The 20559-nt window shown below is 45.3% G+C and overlaps 1 protein-coding gene and 1 non-coding gene across 19 annotated transcripts in view; one reads left to right on the plus strand and one right to left on the minus strand.

Annotated features, from left to right (window-relative positions):
* Window positions 1–20559, minus strand: part of SVIL (supervillin) — a 235007-nt gene that overhangs the window by 38557 nt on the left and 175891 nt on the right. For 12 of the 18 annotated variants that reach the window (XM_040451067.1, XM_040451064.1, XM_040451065.1 and 9 more), the window contains 5 exons: window positions 19467–20040; window positions 18402–18627; window positions 9246–9375; window positions 5060–5107; window positions 4431–4508 (listed from right to left, as the gene is read on the minus strand). In XM_040451067.1, coding sequence (XP_040307001.1) covers window positions 4431–4508; window positions 5060–5107; window positions 9246–9375; window positions 18402–18627; window positions 19467–20040 — 1056 coding nt within the window. The remainder of the gene's footprint in view (window positions 1–4430; window positions 4509–5059; window positions 5108–9245; window positions 9376–18401; window positions 18628–19466; window positions 20041–20559) is intronic. The other 6 variants (XM_040451061.1, XM_040451063.1, XM_040451070.1 and 3 more) reach the window with 2 other exon arrangements.
* Window positions 2484–2590, plus strand: LOC121014933 (U6 spliceosomal RNA). Its single transcript, XR_005783520.1, has one exon. It is a non-coding gene; the product is annotated as a U6 spliceosomal RNA (small nuclear RNA).

Raw genomic sequence — 20559 nt, forward strand, 5'->3', positions numbered from 1 at the left:
TGTGTGTGTGTGTGTGTGTGTGTGTGTGTGTGTGTGTGTGTGTGTGTAGAAGGCAGTGTAACAAGTGAAACAGTTGGGAAGCAAGGCAGGTCTTAGGGATGGACAGAGATTTGGTAGGACACAGGTTGAAGTTATGTAAAGAGTCAATCTGCAAGAATGCTTTCAGGTTATGGCACTATTCTGTGTACCTACTGAAAATGCCTAGTACAAATCTTCCCACATGTTGCTGACAGGTGATAACGGTAAGAAACAGATCTACCACGCTTTAATAGGATTACTACTCTCCCATTAACACAACTAGAGAGCTTCATGGTTAGGAAATACTGTGATCTGGCTTTTAAATTTTTATCTTATTCACATCTAGTTAAACTACAGTGTTGGAAGAAATTATAAGAGCACAGATGAAGTAGTAAAAATAAGGAAAAGTAACAAATCAGTACTTCTTGCTTTTAAAAAATGCTATCACCATTTCGAATTCTGTGTACTGTTAAAAGAAATATGACTTTGCCCCCTCCTTTGGTGATTTCAGTACCTCATTAGCGCATGCAGCCTCAAGTGGCCTGAACAAAATATGAAAAAGACCACAACTAGGCTTAGACCTCAAAGTAACCATAACGTGGTCTTGCCACATCTACCAGGGACTAAGATGAAGGGAGGGGAATACAGGGAAATCTTATTCTGGTACAGTTGGGAGGCATGTGAGGAAGAAGGAAATGTGTGTTAAAGCCCAACAAAGAGACAAACAGTCCATTGAGACAGAACGTGTGTGCTGTTGTAATGCTCTGTTTTCTTTTCTGAGCCTCTGCATTAGTGAACACAGATACCAGGACTGCAGGAGGAAAGGAGTCTCAGAGAACACTGATGAGCTAATGCTAAAAGGTTGGTACATAAAATATTTATCTGGGAAAGTTGTCAAGATACAAAAATATAGATTTTTAAGCCTATTTTAATGTTGAAGTGATTAAACATAAACTACCTGTGGTAAATGGCATTTTTCTTAAAACTTAAAAATATATGGAGAGATATCCCATGTTCATGGATTGGAAGCTGCAATGTTGTCAAGATGCGAGTTCTTTCCAACTCCTTACAGATGCTAGTTCTTCCTACAATTTGGTACAATTTCAATAAAAATCCCAGCAAGTCACCTTGTGGATACTGACGAACTGATTCTAAAGTTTATATGGAGAGGGAAAAGATCCAAAATAGCCAATACGATATTGAAGGAGAAGAATGAAGTTGGAGGACTGACCCTACCTGATTTTAAGATTTACTGTAAAGTTACAGTAATCAAGAAAAAACCAAACAAATAGATCAATCCCACCTGGGTGGCTCAGTTGATAAGCATCTGATTCTTGACTTTGGCTCAGGTCATGATCTCACAGTTTGTGGGTTCAAGCCCACATCGGGCTCTTTGCTGACAGCATGGAGCCTGCTTGGGATTCTGTCTCCCTCTTTCTCTGCCCTTCCCTCACTTCCTCTCTCTCTCTCTCCCAAAAGGGGGGGGGGGGGAGGGAAAGAGCCCAGAAATACATTCATACACATATACTCAACTAATCTGTGAAAAGTCCAAGGCAATACAGTGAACATAAGACAGTCTTTTCAACAAGTGGTGCTAGAACAACTGGACATCCACATGAAACTAAAAAAAAAAAGAAAAAAAAAGAAAGAAAGAAAAAATCTAGACACAGACTTTACATCCTTCACAAAAATTAACTCAAGATGAATCATAAATCTAAATGTAAAATGCCAAACTATAAAATTTGTAGAAGATAACATAGAAGAAAACTCTAGATGACCTTGAATTCAATGATGACTTTCTAGATGTAACACTAATGAAAGAATTGATAAACTGAAATTCACTGAAATGAAAAAGCCTTTGCTCTGTGAAAGCCACTGTCAAGAGAATGAGAAGACAAGCCACAGACTGAGAAAAAATATCTTCAAAAGACACATCTGATAAAGAAATGTCATCCAAAAATATACAAAGAGCTCTTAACACTCAACAATAAGAAAACAACCGATTAAAAGATGGGCAAAGATCGGAACAGACATCTCACCAAAGAAGATCTATGGGTGGCACACAAGCATATGAAAAGGTGTTCCAAATCATATGTCATTGCGACATGTCATTGCAAATTCAGACACCTGTGAGATACCACCACACACCCATCAGAATGGCCAAAATCCAGAACACTGACAAGAGCAAGTGCAGCAATAGGAACTCTGGGGTTTTTTTCGCTGGTGGGAATGCAAACTTGGGTACAGCCACTTTGTAAGACAGTCTGGCAGTTTCTCACAAAACTAAACATACTCTTACCATATGATCTAGCAACTGTGCTCCTTGATACCCAGATGAGTTGAAAATCTATAGCTACACAAAAACCTGCATATGGATATTTATAGCAGCTTTACTCATAATTGCCAAAACTTGGAAGCCACCAAGATGCCCTTCAGCAAGCAAATGGATAAATAAACCGTGGTACGTGCTCGCTTCGGCAGCACATGTACTAAAATTGGAACGATACACAGAAGTTAGCATGGCTCCTTGTGCAAGGATGACACACAGATTCGTGAAGTGTTCCATATCTGTAACCAAACAAACTGTGGTACATCCAGCGAGAATATTATTCAGGATTAAAAAGAAACAGGCTATCAAGTCATAAAAAGACATGGAGAAACTCAAATGCATATTACAAAGTGAAAGAAGCCGGTCTGAAAAGGCTACCAACTCAATGATTCCAACGATATGACATTCTAAGAAAGACAAAAGCACAGAGACAGTAAAGAAATTGCCAAGGATTAGAGGGAGGGAGGGAGGTATAAACAGATGGAGTGCAGAGGTTTTTTAGGGCAGTGAAACTAGTCTATATGACACTGTAATCGATGATGGATATATGTCACTATGCATTTGTCAAAATCTAGAGAATGCACACCAAGGCCGAACCCAGATGTAAACTATGGACACTGGGCAATAATGACGTGTCAATGTAGGTTCAACCATTTTAACAAATGTACCACTCTAGTGTGGGATGTTGGTAGTGGGGAAGGCTATGTGTGTGTGTGGGGGGGCACAGAAGGTATATGGGAAATCTCCGTACTTTTGGCTCAATTTTGCTGTGAACCTAACACTCCTTAAAAAATAAAGTTTATTTAAGAAGCGTATAGATGTGTGTGTATAATATACAAAATTTATATTTAAAGAGTTCAATGATACATCTTTTCGTTGAAAGTTTAATATGACTTATTTAGAAGAAACCATCCATCCCTGCTCCCCCTTAGTGACAGAACAGCAGGTTTGCTCCAGATTTCGGCCTGTCTTTTTGGGGTGGACACTGCTGTCTGTGTGGGGCTGGCCTCTCCCAGATCAGCATTCTCAACTCCAGAAGAAAGAGCCTAGGAGAGTTAAGGAAGAGGCTGCCTTGGGGAGAAAAATGGGCAGATTCCATTGTGAAGATGTCAAGATGTAGTATGAGGGCTCACCAGGCACCTCCCTCTGACAGCACTCTGTCCCTCTCGTATTTGCAGTGAGGTCTTTGTGCCTCTCACTCAAAGACCTGTTTTGTCGTCACTAGTCCTAACGGAACAGGATAGTATAGTCATGAGATTTTTAGATGGAGGACGCCTGAGAGGTCTGAAAGTCCCCATTCTGATGAGGAGACAGAGGCCCGCAGAGGGAAATGGCTAGGTAAGTTCCCTCAGACTGTTGGAGGCGAGAATCTTGGATTAGTGACAAAGCGGATGCAGGCACTTTTCACAGCTATTTTGACACCAGGGACATTCCAAGGGGAATAAAAAACAACCACTGGTATTTCTGGCTTTAAACATCATCATGTATTATGTACCAGCAGGATTATTGAGCCCAAGCCAGGTCTCCCTTGTGGGGTGGGGCTCAGATGAGGTACTGTGAAGACAGAAGGTAAGGGGGCAGGAGGTCTGTGCTTCTCCTTTCAGGAGATGACTGCAAGCAGTTCCTGTCAGAATAGCCTCTTCCTTGCTCTGTCTTCCTCTCAGGCCCGTCCACACTCAACTGCCTCCACCACACCTTCCCTTACCAAGCTAAGCAAGATGGCAGGGTTCCTGAGTGGGAGCCAGAACACTCTGGTGCGTTCCTTGGGCTCCTGACTTGACTTAGACTATAATGCTTGGAGATTAAAAGGGGAAATTTTCCTCTTACACCAGTTCCGTGATTATGAGGTGAATTAATGCCATCAAGTCTAAGAGTCTGACCCAAGGATGTGAAATGTGTGACAGACTGTAAATATATGAAGAACTGATCCCGTGCTCTCTCCCTCTCTCGCTCTCTCTCACACGCACACGCACCAACACGCACACCGAAATGCTGCAAGGGAGTTACTTCTCCAAACGAAACAAGTTCTTCCCTACTGCTCGGAAATTGCAATGAGGCTTAAAATGTGTAGGCTTTTCCTCACCTGATTAATAGATACAAAAGACAGGTATTTATGGGCAGCAGGTATAGCAGGAGAATAAGTAGAAGCATATACAGGTTCCTATAGAGCAAAGCAAGAGGATTAGAGGTGAAAAGAGAAGGTTTATCAGAGCAGGGTGGGGAAGAGGAGAGACAAAAACAAGGATTTCTTGGACAGAATGTTAATTTACTCATTGCAATTTCAGCTCTCTTTTCAAGAGAGTCCTTCCCGTTTGTTTTCTTAGAATGCTAACATAAATCCATACGAGCACAGTAAATACACCCGAGTCAGGTCTGTGCTGTAATTAAATGAGTTAACGACAAGATTCCTGCAATTTATATGATAACTCGGTTACGGAGAGGGGAACCAGGACTTTAATGGACAGCTTTAGCATTTAATGTAAAATATCTCATTTGAAGTCGTTTCCAATTTTTCATTCTATGATTTAAAAAAAAAAAATTAAAGTAACAGGATAGCTCTCTCCTCTGGATAGAGGTGGCATCTTGCCTCGGGGTAAGAAACCAAACACAAGGGCCTCAGAGGGAACCATCACTGATGAGATTACATGTGGTGAGGTAGACGTAGAATTCTGGCTGTCATCTAGAGGACACCTATGTTAGAGTCAGGCTTACCCAAAGCAGATTAGAAATGGCACTATCATCTGCAAATCCTCCTTCTTCCTACAGGTTAAAACAAATAGGAAACATTGGGGACTGCTGGAAGAGTAGGGTTGGGTTAAGGGTGTCACAATCATTTTCAAGGATTTTGTGCCTGGGTTCCATTAGATGCATGCGCATGCTCACACACACAGTCGGGTGGCCCAAACACCAAGTAAACTCACATTCCATCAGTGGGATGAGAATCTTTAATTTGGAGGTCATACCATCAGCCTTTTCTCTCCCTCCTCCCTTAGGCCTTTCAATGGACTGTTTCCTGAATCGTGATTTGGAATTTCAAAGGCAGCAGACAATTAGACCCTGAATTGGCAGATTTACCTTCCTTGAATCTTCAAGAACGTGCCCTGGGGACATCATAGGTCTCAGCTTGATTCCCCTGACCTGATACTATAGAGGGCAGCTGGATATCCAGTCCGTATCTGTGACTCAGACATAGAGCTGGATGGTGATGGCAAAGTCTATAAAGGCATTTTATTTCCTGGAAAAAGTCTGATATACTGGATGATTATCTTAACAAACCGCATGGGACTCACTATCTGCCTTAAGGTCAAGTATGCCAAAATGAGGTTGAGATTTTGAGTAATTACTCGATAAAAATAAATACATGCAACTGAGCTGTAACAGACAGACTCCTACTTTTACAACTTTGCATTATTTTTCTCGCTCTTTGGCTGGAATGAGTTACCCTGGAAGAAACGGTCTCCAGATCAGGTTCAAGAGCACACATTCCATACAGTGTGGACCAGGCCAAATCTAGAAACCAAATGGCCTTCTCATCTTCAGAACTCATTATAGATGTTGCAAAAGCAAAAATGTCTAAGTCAGGTTAGCGCTGCCCTAGACTAAACCAAAAACGAGAGAAAGAAGAGAGAAGAGTGGCCTAGAGAGAGGAAGGGAAAGAAAGAGGAGAAAGAACCCAGATTGGTTGTTACAGGAAATGAGAGTCAGCCATGTAAACGATTGGTGCTCGGAAGCTCCAAACCATCAATCCTGATTCTGGGGGAATAAATTTGGAAAGCTGAGAACTCCTATTAAGTTACAGATTCTCTGAGACATGACTAGTCTTTTACTAGGGGAAGGAAAACTACCTTAGTTCTCCAAATCTATTCATGGGCTAAAAGAATATTTTCTTACCAGATAGGATCCCAAAGGAGATGCTGGTTAGAGCAACCACAGATTGGTTTCGTTTGAGGACAAACTCTTTGACGGAGACAAAACACTTACAGATTTTTAAGGCATCCTTTCACTTTTTTTTTATTTTTATTTTTTTTCAACGTTTATTTATTTTTGGGACAGAGAGAGACAGAGCATGAACGGGGGAGGGGCAGAGAGAGAGGGAGACACAGAATCAGAAACAGGCTCCAGGCTCCGAGCCATCAGCCCAGAGCCTGACGCGGGGCTCGAACTCACGGACCGCGAGATCGTGACCTGGCTGAAGTCGGACGCTTAGCCGACTGCGCCACCCAGGCGCCCCATCCTTTCACATTTTTTTTAACGTGGTTCCTAGACAATCTAAGATCACTTACGTTGCTCACATTCTATTTTTATTGGACAGCAAGGATTTTCAGAGGGGCAATGGCTGTGATTTCTAGACAGTCCTGTCTCTAGTTCCTGTCTCCTCTGCATTTCCACAGGCTGCAGCTCGTGGGACTGCGCTTACGACACCCAAAAGCTGGAGGAGGGCAAACTGTAAAAGGATCGGCACCCAGAAACTATGTGCCCTTCATGAATGCACAAACTGTGCCGCAAGTGATGCCTTGACTCTATAACCAGCCCCCTTCCTGTCTTGGTGTTAAAGATGGAAGGTTCCGGAGCTTGCTTCCCTTTGCAGAGCTCTCCGGCAGCAAGCCTAGATCCAGCCCATGCAGCAAGATCCCATCGGCATGCACCAGGCAGCATGAACGTCCTTTTCTCTCTGGGGCAGGATTCAGACACCCGGCAAGTGGTGGTGTCTCTCAAGGACTCCTCAGCTGTGGGGGGACTGCCTGAAGACAGAGTAGGCTCGAGGCACCTCACATCTAAGCCCAGCGAAGGTGTGACTGAAATATACTGCTAGCCCTTGGGAAGAAAAGAAGCCAAGGGCTTATCAGGGGCCATGTGCAAACCACTTGACCTCAACAGAACTTGAGATTTCCCAATGTCTGCCACAAAAGCCTAAAATAGATCGGCTTATTTTAACTTCAAAGAGCTTACCGTCTCAGGCCAGAGTGAACTAGGTCACTGAGGAGGAGGAGGAGGAGGAGGAGGAGGAGGAGGAGGAGGAGGAGGAATAGTGAGTTCACTACTGCTGCAGAATCTGCAGCGTCCAGGAGCCCAGAGACATCCTTGCACACATGGGCCCCAGGCACACTTAGGGCCCCTTAGGGCTTCTGTTGACTGCATTTCCACCCCCAGGGGCTACCCTACCCTGCTTACGACTCTTGCCTTCTGAAAACCTTAGCCAGGTGTGAGGCAGTTCGGATCTCACCCCCTACGCTCACAGCCTTCTGGTGGTCACAGCTCAAATGATCCCCCAATCTCCCGCAATCCCCCAGTGCGATAGGGCTCTTATCGCATTCACTCCTCACAAGGACTCTAGCTGGCCATGTGCACAATAGCTCTATTTGAACTTCCGCCTGGCCATAGGGGACTGTCAGCTCCTATGGCTCCTTTGCATCTTCCAAAAGGACCAACAGGAGGTGAGTGTTAAAGTCTTTTGAAGCGGTGATTTCAAAACCCTTTTAGATAAAGTTTGTGGGCAACAGGGATACGATAGAAGGACCCTGGCTGTTTTTTCCACTTCAGGATCTCATTCTTGAAATCCAAATTTCACACCTACGCTTTTAAATATCCGACTGAGGGGCGCCTGGGTGGCGCAGTCAGTTAAGCATCCGACTTCAGCCAGGTCACGATCTCGCGGTCCGTGAGTTCGAGCCCCGCGTCAGGCTCTGGGCTTTCCGATTCTGTGTCTCCCTCTCTCTCTGCCCCTCCCCCGTTCATGCTCTGTCTCTCTCTGTCCCCAAAAAAAAATAAATAAAAACGTTGAAAAAAAAAATTTTAAATATCCGACTGAATTGGAGAACTTTACAAATGGCTGAAATCACATGTCTTTAGCCATTATCTTTAATACCATATATGTCTCAAAAAAGGAAATATAAATTGTTGTTCCAATCTAACGTATGAAGACACACAGGTACCATATAAAGGAGTATCAGAGTTCCTGCCTCACCGTCCTGCATGGATGCTTCCCTTTCATGTAAGTTTCTGCATGCATAAAGGCCACATTCACTATTCCCCTCTGCTATAGATGCTAAGTTGTTTTAGAACTAAAGGAGGTACAGGTGATCGTCCTGTTGGAAGTGGTTTTTTTGTTTTTTTGTTTTTCATTTGTTTGAAGACTTTTAACCCTAGAAGTTGGCCAGAGGACGTGTCACACGTGGCCACCTTGCCTCCAGCCAGCACATGCATTTACAATCGTAGGGCCAAGCAACAGGAAAGTTACCGTCCGCTTTGAAAGTGTGCACTAACTCGTCAAAAGCTGGTCATCATTACACTTGTAATTTAACAGTTCATCACTGCTTTTCCACAGGACATGCTTGCCAGTATCGATAACAATGTATTACTTGATTTTATTTAAACTTGTTAACATAGGTTGCTGTACATCCTCAACAAAAGGCACACCGGCTCACTGTAAAACATGCTCGGGATCACGAAAATAAGTACGCACTGACCACCGTCATGTCCTTGTTCTGGGTGCGTGGGTTTTAAATCTCAGTGTGGCGCATTCGAGTCCACATCTGATATGCCAACTTATAAACTGCTAGTGGTCGATTAAAGATTTTCATTACAAAGGTTTTAATAACATTGTAAAATCAGACTGCGTTTCAGGAAGGTTTTAAACCGAAGAGTACACACTTCAAAATGTAGGGACTTGCTTGCGGACGCCTTATGTATGCAGTGCTCTCACCAGTTTGATAATATCTCAAGCCTTTACCTTTTGATCAATTTCAGCTGCTGTGTGACAGGTGCACAGTGCGAACCCAAAAGGCAAGACAGTGTTTCACAGGGTGGTTAATTAGTCAAGGCATGCATGCTCGCCTATCTGATGCACGTCCAGGCATGATGTTAGTTGAGTGCTTTTCCCGAACACGTAAAGCATTACCTTCTTCTTGAGGGACTGTTCCGTTTCTTGTACGTGCAGGCCACCGGCGATAGACGCTTTGCCATACTCCTGCTTTCTGCTAAGTCTGTTTTTCCAATCCTCTTCACCGCTTTTCCTCAACAGTGCTAATCTGAGGGGAAAACACGCCAACCAAAAGGGGTTCAGCACCACACTCTTACTTGTAACAGAACCATAATTTGGGTCAGTTAGAAGTCTTTGGTCAATACGTGACCACAGCTACTGAATTTTAACCTTTGAATTTCATTTATCCTGAAGTAAGTTATGCCTGGAAAATTAACATAACCATTCCCTTTTCTAAGATGCACCCTGCACCCCCCCACCAAATTTTAAGTTGATTACAATGCAAACCTGAAATCTCACTTGCCAGATAAAGATGCTTCATCATTCTACCAAAGGAATCTCTGTGTTTTTCCCTTGCCCTTACCCTGAGAGCAAAGAGATTAAGGTAACCATCCCCAGAGAAAAATGTCTTCTAATGACCCCTTCTGGTCACTTGGTAAAATAGCATTTAATGACTACAGCTGGATTGGATAGTACTCCTTTGCAGAAAACACAGCAGAAATGGGTTTCAAAACTAAAAGCTATAAAAAATTAACCATCGTCTTGTACCTTTCAATAAAAGGCAAACGAATGTTTAAGATTTTCTTCTCTTCCTGTACTCTAAGCCCTGTCCTTTTCCTCCAAATGCACTTGGTCTTTCGAATCTATCTTCTAAATACAGAAACTGTTCTCTACAAACCCATTTTTGAAAAATGATTACTCCAACTTTCCTCCTGGGGAAAGCCACATACAAAAAAAGAATCTAATTAATTGAGATTTTTACCTAACCTACTTTAGCTCAACTCTGGTGTAACTTGATACGGAGCTGCCTGGATGCTACAATCTGTGAAAGGCTATTTTCACGAGCATGAGGCTGTTTTGGCTCACTCCCCTACGATGAACGAAGCAGTCTTGGGCATTTAAGTTGGAAAAACATGGGAAAGATAAAAGGGAAAAATGTGGTTATCGTTAAACTCATTTGAGCTGATGCTCAAACAATTTAAAGACTGGGAAAAAAGGGATTTAGACCCCTTTTGCTCTCTGCAGAGCCTGCCCGGCCAAGTCTTTTAAACATCCTAGTGCACGTGCATAACTTGGATATTTTAAAGCAGCACATCAACCCTAGCTTGGCCGTGAACTCTGGTCAAGTAGCCTGGCCTCCTTTCCATATTGGTCATACTGGGAACTGGACTCAATGGTCTCTTAGGTCCCTTCTACTAATTTTCCTGACTCCACTAAATATTTGAATTGGAGATGGGATGAAATATATTCTGCTCCTCGAGAAAAGTTTTTCTAAGCAAATAAAAAAGCAAACTTTCCAGTACTTGAATAAGAGTCCACTTCCATCTACAAACTTATACACAATCATACCTTAACCTTAAACTTGTCCATTCATTCAAATAATGCACAGTAAGCAACAAAGAAAAGAACTCCCCCAAAGGGGCAGAAGCTTCGAACTCTGCACCTGTCCCTTACTCTTCCTTTTCCAAGTTTCCTTCCCTTCCGTGATGCGACAGATAAGACCTCAAATGACCATTCTATAAAACTGATATAATGCCACTTATCAGTCTGTGATACTGTGATTTATAATGGGAAATATATACTTGGTTTTCATCAACTTTCTGGGCCTAGAGCTGCCGAAACCCTTGGAATTTCCTAAGTGATGAGAATGACAGAGGTGTCTATTAATCAGGTGCATTTGGGGAAGCACCTAAGGATGGCAACTGATTGCCTCTAATCACAAATATTGATTAGAGGGGTGGGACTTTCAGTTTCATGCCCCCTGACTTCTGGAGGGGGAGAGTGGCTGGAGGCGGAATCTCTCACCAATGGCCAATGATCTAATCGACTACGCCTATGTAATGATGCCTCTATAAACACCCAGAAGAATGGGGCTCAGACAGCTTGTAGGTTGGTGGACATGTGGAGACTGGGGGAGAGGAGTGAGCTTGGAGAGAGCATGGGGGCTCCACGCCCTTTCCCTATACCTGGCGCTATGATCTTCCATCTAGCTCTTCTTGTGTTATATCCATCCATAATAAACTTGAGATCTAGTGAGCAAAACATTTATCTAAGTTCTGTGAGATTCTCTAGTAAACCAAACCCAAGGAGCGGGTCACCGGAATCTCCAATCTATAGCCTGTAGGGTGAAAAGCCCAGGTGACAACGTGGCCCTGTCACTGGCATCTGGAGTGTGTGTGTGTGTGTGTGTGTGTGTGTGTGTGTGTGTTGGGGGGCAGTCTTATAGGACGGAGCACTTAACCTGTAGGATCTGATGTCAACTTGAGGTACACAGCATCAGAATTGAGTTGAATTGTAGGGACTCCCAGATGGTGTCAGAGACACTTGGTGGTGGAGGAAAAAACCCATATTGGCGATTAGAGTCGGAATCGTACTCTCTAAGACAGTCCCCATTTGGCTAAAGGTTTCAGTTAGCCCTACCTGCTGTGATCTGTGAGGTTTGACAGTACTCTGCATGCTACAAGGACTAGTTCATGCACTTAAATACAAATTCTCAATGCCTTCAGGTGTTTTCATCAGACTATATAATGACTCATCTTTTCTCTAATTATTCTGAATGAGTCGGTTTTATTCTAATGAGTAAAAATAATAAAATCATGAAAAAATAATTAGTATTTGCATAGAGCTTTCGAAGGTTTCAAAGGGTCTATAAATGAGATTTCAAAAAGGGGGCATGCCAGTCCTCTTACACTCAAGTGAAGAAGTACTTCCCATTCACCATCTTGTGACGAGAGACATTCATCTCCCTGACATTCTTGCAAATTGGTCTCAGAGCCAGCTTCTGTGTCTTACTTCACCTTTGACACAGACCAGTAGTTATTCATCTTGTCCATCTACCTTTTTTTTTAAGTTTGTTTATTTATTTTGAGAGAGAGAGAGAGAGAGAGAGAGAGAGAGAGAGAGAGAATCCCAAGCAGGCTCTGCACTGTCAGTACAGAGCCTGACGATGCGGGGCTCGATCTCACAAATCCGTGAGATCATGACCTGAGCTGAAATCAGGAGTCAATGCTTAACTGACTGAGCCACCCAGCCTCCCATCTACCTTTTTAATCAGAGTTGATTCCAAATGAGTTGAGAGATTCTAAAACATCAAATTCATCCTCGTGAGTTGGGTTTATGGGAAATAATGCACGACAGTCCTTGAGAACATTCTCACAACAAAGCTCCTGGGAATCCAGAGCAATGACAACATAATCCAAGTAACCATATGGTTTCCTCAGCGGCTGCTCTGAGCGATATAAACCTGACTTAGAAAAAATCAAACTGTGGAATCTACAACCAGCTTATATTATAGTCCACCTGACACTTTACTGCTCTACACAGCAACCTCAGAGAAACTGGTTATTGTCCCTGATGCGACGGACAAGGCACGAGTACACATACAGGCCAAGGATTTCGTTGACGGAGGTCAGGCTGTACGTCACCGGGGCAGGGTGATATGGTTCCCATGCAGGGGTGCCCTGCCTCCCAATAGGTGGCTTGTCTCACTACATTAGTGTGTTAGCTGTCCAGACATGTTTTTGTCCTCATGTTTTAGAAACTGCAGAGTATTCTGGCTTGCTTATAATGTTCTTTTCTCCCCCTGGGATGGCCTTCAAAGAATTCCTCCATTCCAAAACCCTAAAATCTTACTTCTGGAAGTGCTGGCAGGGTCATCTTCAGGAGTTTCCAAAGACTACAGAGTAACCAGAATACCATGGAAGAGATGGTGGTTCGATTCAGCGCACAGGGTACTTGGACCCTGCCCTAGCTTGCAGAGTGCAAATGACATGACGGGTAACTTACAAATAACACGCACTGAAACTTAAATGTATCATTCCTGTCCCTTCAGATTTCCTACTTGGTGTTCAACAAGCTGAGGAGGGCGGGAGACCTTTCCAAACACGTTCTCTCCTCCTGCGATCCCACGACCCTCTGGAGTCGGCGAGACCGTTATGCGCTGGCAGGGGCCGAGGTGTGAAACGTCAGGTCCTACACATGCCATAAATTACTGCCTACGCAATTCAAACGACTGTCAGCGCTTGTAACATCCGCCAAGTCCAAGCACTGTTTGCAGGGCTGTGATGTTGAGAGCCTGGGCATCTGCTTAGTCTGAGGTGGAGAGCCCAGTGAGTGGCACCGTGTTAGCCTATTAACCCCAAGGCCTGGCCAGGGGCCACCGCGCTGTGTGCTCGCCAGGCCACCGGGGGGAAATGTCTGCCTGTCTTGCCACAGCCCACACTTTCTCAGCGGGGGACACTGGCCTGACATGGCTGTACTCAGCGGCCCTGGTCTGAGAGCCCTGCCTGATTAGAACGGGTTCTGCAGGCTCACAGCAGTCAGGGCTGGGTCAAATACGGGACAGGCAAACCACATGGCTCCTAATCTCATGTGGTTTTTCTCCTCCCCCTTTGAAAATGCCCCCTCATTTCAGACAATCACAGGCACCAGGCAGATTTCAGATAGGACTGACCGGCACCGATTAGTACTCGTATCCGATCTTGGTCTTGGCTAGTCTGCAGGCCACAGGAGTGAGCTAGTGTGTCTTTCAAAAGGGGACAAATCAAAGATCAGAAAAGGAGGCTGCAAAGGAGAAACACACCTCCTGTCATAATTCTTACGTAAAGCTGGGGGCCCTCTGGTGGCTGAAATCTCCAGCAAGAGCCTCCAGTCCCTGCCGGGGAAGCACGGACACAGTCTCTGGCTGGTGGGGAGCAGGCCAAGGGTGGGTGGAGAGGCGTGCAGGGGACTCTGCAGGCTGGCGAGAGGCGTGGGGCGCATTCTTCACCATTCCCGGGAGTTCAGCTAAGCCCTCACAAGACAGGATGGCTTTTTTGCCTTTTTTAGTAATCTCCTGAATACGAACACACAGATACCATTGCTTCAGTAACTGTGGAAAAGATTTCTAATAGCCTAGCGCACTTCTGAAGAGGTTTCAAAGGTTTTAGGCCTATGGAACACACAATTTACTCGATTTATAATGTTTTTCAAAGAAGTACCCAACCAGGGATGATTTACACCCAAATCATTTAGGCAGTTGCGAAACAGTGACTTTATTAATCCAGGGGCAAAAGCCGACTGTGTCCTAAGTTTTGTGTTAGTGACGGTTCAAACTTCATAATGGATATCAGCAAAGACGAAGAAAGAGAAGGAACCTTTAGGCATGTCTGCTTGAACCTCCAGCCTGCCCTAGAAAAGGGGAGCATATTGAGGATTTCCGGTAATTTCTTAGTTGCTACACTTTCCTAGGTCCTAGTTACCAGGTACAAAGTGGGGATAACACTGGCTCCCTGCTAGGGCTGCCTTCAGCACTAATGAGGTAGTTAGTGCATGAAAAATGCAGAGGACAGCACATGGCCCCAGGTGCTCCTCAGACCGGAAGCTCAGCACGCCCCCGTCCCGAGCAGAAAGGAGACGATTCACAAGGCGGAGGAGGCCAGAACTGCGTCCTCGGGGCTGCAGCTTTTTCGCAGAAGCGGTAAAGGCACTCTGCAAAGTCCAGTCTCTACTTCTTAAGAGTCGGAAATGGGAGTGTGAAACTGGAAATGAGCCACGAGAACACGTGCATTGAGAAAATTAACACAGGAGGGGGGCAAATCTTGCTGACCCTGATGTCCGGCTAGCACTGGTGTCCTCCAGTCAATTTCCTAGCGAGACCACACACGTTAGCTGTCTGCAGGCCAGCGTGAGCACACGGCAGTGTCACCCCGCCCCCGCCTACCACGGGGAAGGTGGGGACCAGTGCCTGCGCGGTCGGTTCCCCGCGTGGGCCCTGGTGGCCCTGGGAGCCAAACCCCTCCTTTGGCAAAATGAGGCAGTCAGAAGAAATTACAGTAAGGGTTAAAAGTTCCATTTAGGGGCGCCTGCGTGGCTCAGTCGGTTAAGCATCTGACTTTTTAAATTTTTTTTTTAATGTTTTATTTATTTTTGAGACAGAGAGAGACAGAGCATGAATGGGGGAGGGGCAGAGAGAGAGGGAGACACAGAATCCGAAGCAGGCTCCAGGCTCTGAGCTGTCAGCCCAGAGCCTGACACGGGGCTCGAACTCAGGAATCGCGAGATCATGACCTGAGCCGAAGTCGGACGCCTAACCGACTGACCCACCCAGGCGCCCCAAGCATCTGACTCTTGATCTCAGCTCAGGTCATGACCTCACGGTTTGTGGGTTTGAGGCCCGCGTTGGGCTCTGCGCTGATGGTGTGGATCCTGCTTGGGATTCTGTCTCTCCCTCTCTTTCCCTCTCCCTCCCCCTCTCTCAAAACACATAAATAAACTTTAAAAAAATTCTATTTTATGTGTCACCTCACAAAAGAAAAAGGGACACTCACATAATATATAAAGAGCACTCTTATTTTAAATGGGTCAAGCCTCATTCTTTCTTCTTTCTTAACAGAAGGGAGCGATCAGAGCCCCACTTAGGGAAAAATGATCACAGATGAATTATAAAGATACACAGGTTTGCTTTTTCAGCAAAGTACAAATGAAAGTACTATCAAGATAAGGGGGAAAGGATCACTGGCAATATATTTTCTGTTAGCATAATTTGTGACAAGCATTGCTGCTAATAAAGTATCCCCTCATCCTTTTTTTTAAACGGTTATTTAAAAAAAAACCGAAGAGCAAAAGTATTCTTTACTATCATGGTTCTCAACAGGTCGGGGTCAGGAGTCCCTGGAGACTGAGAAGTTCTGTGTCCCACTAGCCAGATGGTGCCTGTGATCAACAGCTGGTTTTGAACACACTTCCAGGGAGGTCACAGAAACCTCACAGCCATTCTTGAACTTGGACATCTGTGAGGTCCGGGTGGTTAAGCAACTGTGCCTTTACAGTCTCTCATATTTTCTACAAACGAGAACTCTACATTAAGATTAAAACTGCTTTCAGGGGCGCCTGGGTGGCTCAGTTGGTTAAGCGTCCGACTTCAGCTCAGGTCGTGATCTCACGGTCCGTGGGTTCGAGCCCCGCGTCGGGCTCGGGGCTGTCAGTTCGGAGCCTGGGGACTGCTTTGGATTCTGGGTCTCCCTCTCTGCCCCTCCCCCACTCACATTCTGTCTATCAAAAAATGAATAAACATTAAACAAAATAAAAAAAAAGATTAAAACTGCTTTCAGAAAGACCCAGATAAACTCGGATTGACTAAAAATGGGCAGGTGAATCAAGAATTACTGCATAGTGGATAGACACAAAACGACATCAAAAGTCCTAAGTCCCCACCAGAGACGCGGAATCTACTTTATGAGCCTCTGTGAAAAATGGGAGCATAATGGTATGTTTCGCTGGGATTTTATTCCAGAGATATTTTCTGATGTATAAAATGCCAGAACTTGTGGGTGAGTGATATTTCTCATTAATTCCCATAAATGATGTCCCCTCCTTCTCACCCAGCTGATTATCAAGAGTAGGATCTCTGGGATCAAAGTCTCTCTAGGCCAGGTTTCAGAGGAGGAGGACTTCACACAAGCACAGGCCAGACAGCTTCCCTGATTCAAGACGTCACTCTCACTTAGCTGACCCCATCAGTTCTTCATCTAAGTCTTGGTCTAGCAGTCTCATGTAACTGTGAATCTTTTTTTGAGTTTTATTTATTATTATGACAAAGAGAGAGAGAGCACGAGCGAGCGCATGCGTGCGCGAAGGGGGTAGAGGCAGGGAGAGAGGGAGAGAGAGGATCCCAAGCACAGCCTGACGTGGGGCTCGAACTCACAAACTGAGATGACGACCCTAGCCGAAACCGAAGGTTGGACGCTTACCTGGCTGAGCCACCCAGGCACCCGCATCTACTGTGAATTTTAAACAGGTAAAGGCCAAAGTAAGATTTAACAACCTTACTAATTTGTCCGTTGAGAAAGGCTCCATCTGCCTAGCTTTTTGTGAGTGATGCTCAAAAAGCTCGGCTTGAAAAACAGAACGAACAATTCTCAGCCTGGTTTGATACAAAAGGCGAAAGATTTGTACGATCTGAAGAGAAACCAGAGTATTCATCCTGTCTGATATATAGTCTTAGGCAGTGCAAAACGTATCCAGAAAAATAAGAGCGGCCACCGTTGGACAGCGCAAGAGAACTTCTGAGTGGTGGGAGGTGCTGAGGAAGGGTCTGGGTGGGCATGGCGGGTTGTGCTAGTCACATTGGAGAAGCGCAGAGAAGGTTCTGCTGGTTGGTCTTCGTGTCACAATTACATCTTTTGCTGCTTAATTCCACGGTGGCTAATAGTTAACAAGGAAAATACGACCTGAAATATTCAGCTCGGGTTCCCTGTATCTGTCCTATTTATTTTATTTATTTATTTTTAAAAAAAAATTTTTTTTTCAACGTTTATTAATTTTTGGGACAGAGAGAGACAGAGCACGAACGGGGGAGGGGCAGAGAGAGAGGGAGACACAGAATCGGAAACAGGCTCCAGGCTCTGAGCCATCAGCCCAGAGCCCGACGCGGGGCTCCAACTCCCGGACCGCGAGATCGTGACCTGGCTGAAGTCGGACACCCAACCGACTGCGCCATCCAGGCACCCCGTGTATCTGTCCTATTTAAAGCCAGCCTTTCTATCCTCCACTCTTCTTTTGAATAAAATGAGGCTACGGTGTTACCCGACACTCACATGTAATCTTTCACCGCTATTACCTGATACAAAATTTCTAAACGCACTTTAGCAAAGTCACCCGTTTCACTTTCTGTAGAATAAACAAAACTCAGATTCGAATCCCAAAGATCGAATATGGATTTACCTTCGTTCTGTCTACATAGACTTTACACAGACAAATAGTCACAAAGCATGGGTGCATTCAATTTGAAGCCACGTGTCTGACGGGAAAGGAGCCAAGGTCTCTGCTGCCGTCGCTGGCTAGTCCCAGAATTTCATATGGAGGAAAAAAAAAGCAAACCAAAAAAACAAAAAACAAACGGAACTGCAAACAAATGATGCAAGCAGATGTCTGTGTTTCCTCATCTGAGTCTGGAACCGGCGCTCCTTGGGCACTACCACCCCTGAGCATCCAGGCTTGCGACGTCACCCCTGCCCATCACTCAGATCTTTTTCTACGAGCAAACGGCCAGCTCCTCCCCCACAGAATCACTTCCCAATCATCAAATCGTATTACCTTTCTTTAATTGACATGGTTTTGCTGGCTGAGTCGAGGATGCCCTCCACGGCTGGCGCTTTGATCTCTCCGGCAGCAAACATCGCACCCGGACTCTTGGAGTACCTCTCCAGTGCTTGCTCGGAAGGCTCTTGCTGCTTCCGGGACACGGGGGTTGCAGCCTGAGCACCAGTTTTCCAGGCAGCTGTGCCCGTCTGCTCGGAAGCGGGCTCCCCGAAGTCAGCCGCTGGGGAGGAGAGGAGCAAAGTCAGCACTCACTCCTCCAGGCAGACATTCTTCCAGCTGTTCACCCTCTGCGGTCCCGCACCGGGAGTTCAATCCAATCCGTGGGCGCAGGGGGGTGACCCAATCCACTCGGATTTATGCAAATCTGTATAGCAGGCTACACTCTGGGAGGAAACCAAACTGCCCAGTGGGTTACTGCACACAGCAAATGGTTTTGTGACTGTGTGTCTTTTTCTATGTGCAAGACACAGGATATTAGCTTTAAGTACACGCTACAAAACGTTTCTTCTCCTCCAAAGCAATACTTTCTCTGTTTCAAATGGCTATAATCAGAAACCAAAACCAGCACTGTAACTTACATGCTATCATTTTATGGAAATGCAAAAGAAGGACTAAAGCCACCAGCAACAGAGCTTCCTAGTCGGCATAACGGGACTGTAGAAAGAGTCTGGAAATCCACAGTCCTGGGTTCAAGCCCTTATTCCCTGCGCTTACCTAGCCCTTTTGGGGTCATCAACTCATAAAAGGGACTGTCAGGGCCAGCAGGTCACAAGGCTGTTCTGTGAGTTAATGTGCCCAAAGTCATCATGAATCCTTGTCAGGATGTATGAAAGAGCTCCAGGTATTTTTATTGCTGAAAAATTGATTCATCCAGGTCAGATTCATGCGAAAGGGAGATGTGGGGAGAGGAGGATTCACCCATGATTTGTAACCAATACTAGTTACAAACTGTCTTCCTACTTGAGTTAAAAATAATCACAGACACAGGCAACCAACCAGACGCCAAAACAGGCACCAAAAACCCAGTTGGTTTTCAAAACTGTAGGAGCAGTAACGTACCTCTTAGTGAAAACTTCCTTCTTGGGACATTCTCCACGCCGACCTTCTCTTCAAAGGGCTGCCTGTCCCTCAAGTCTGGGCTCCCCTGTGCGATGCTTTTAGCCATGGAAAATTCCTTCAGTTCGTCACCAAGGTGGCCCACGGGGGGATGAGCTAGTTCCAGGCTTCCCCTTCTCGGAACAGCATCCTTGGGCTCCTTATGGCCGTCTCCTTCCCAGACTCTGTTAAGGGTGGGGCACGATGGCTCTGCTTCCTCACAGGACCCATACGCTTTGCCACCATCTCCACCTGTCAAGACTCTCTTGCTTTCTGTCTCTCCAAACTCTCTCAACATTCCTCTGCTCCCACTACCCTCTGCTGAAGGCTGCCAGGCTTGGGACTTCAGAATGCTTCTGACCGGAGATTCTGGATTTTCTATTGAGGACGGAAGTCTATAGTCAGTGGCACCTGGGATGTCGTCCACAGATGGCTTTGGCCGGAGATCCCCAGCGTACATTGGAGGGACTGTAGATGCCACGGTGGACACAGAGGTGTTAACAGTCGGTGAGAAAGGAATGAGCTTTCCACTTTGCACCTGCGAGGACACAGTTAAAATGCAAAACGCTGATTCAAAAAGGCTGTGTATATAAATCCCAGTTTATGGATTGGCATAGACTGAAATACCACATGTGGTGCCGTTTCACTGCTTATCTTAGCGGGAAGCCAACCCTAGACATATTTTATATAATGCATCTCATTAATCAAAATCACCTGGGTGAAAAGCAGATTGTGAATCCTATTTTTTCTCTCCAGAAAGGACTCATTCCAGCTGCTTTCGGCAAGCAAATTAGGAAAACAGAAAAAAGAGAAATGTACTTGGCATGGCTAGCTCTCTTAGGAAAGAAGTTCTTACCTAGTTGCTTACAGGTAACACAGTTTACAGGTAGATCGCCTTCATTATACCCCTAACCTAGGAGCAACACTGTGTTGCTATGTTTTAAGAACCGCAGCCCCCCTCCCCCCGCCCCCCCCCGGGGGGGGGGGGGGGGGGCGGGGGGGGGACCTGGTCCACCTCTCCAAGCGTGACTGGCTGAGTTTGATAGCGAGCATTCAT

Source organism: Herpailurus yagouaroundi, unplaced genomic scaffold, assembly GCF_014898765.1.
Source record: "Herpailurus yagouaroundi ecotype Mexico unplaced genomic scaffold, PumYag 203, whole genome shotgun sequence".
Classification (NCBI taxonomy): Eukaryota; Metazoa; Chordata; class Mammalia; order Carnivora; family Felidae; genus Herpailurus; species Herpailurus yagouaroundi.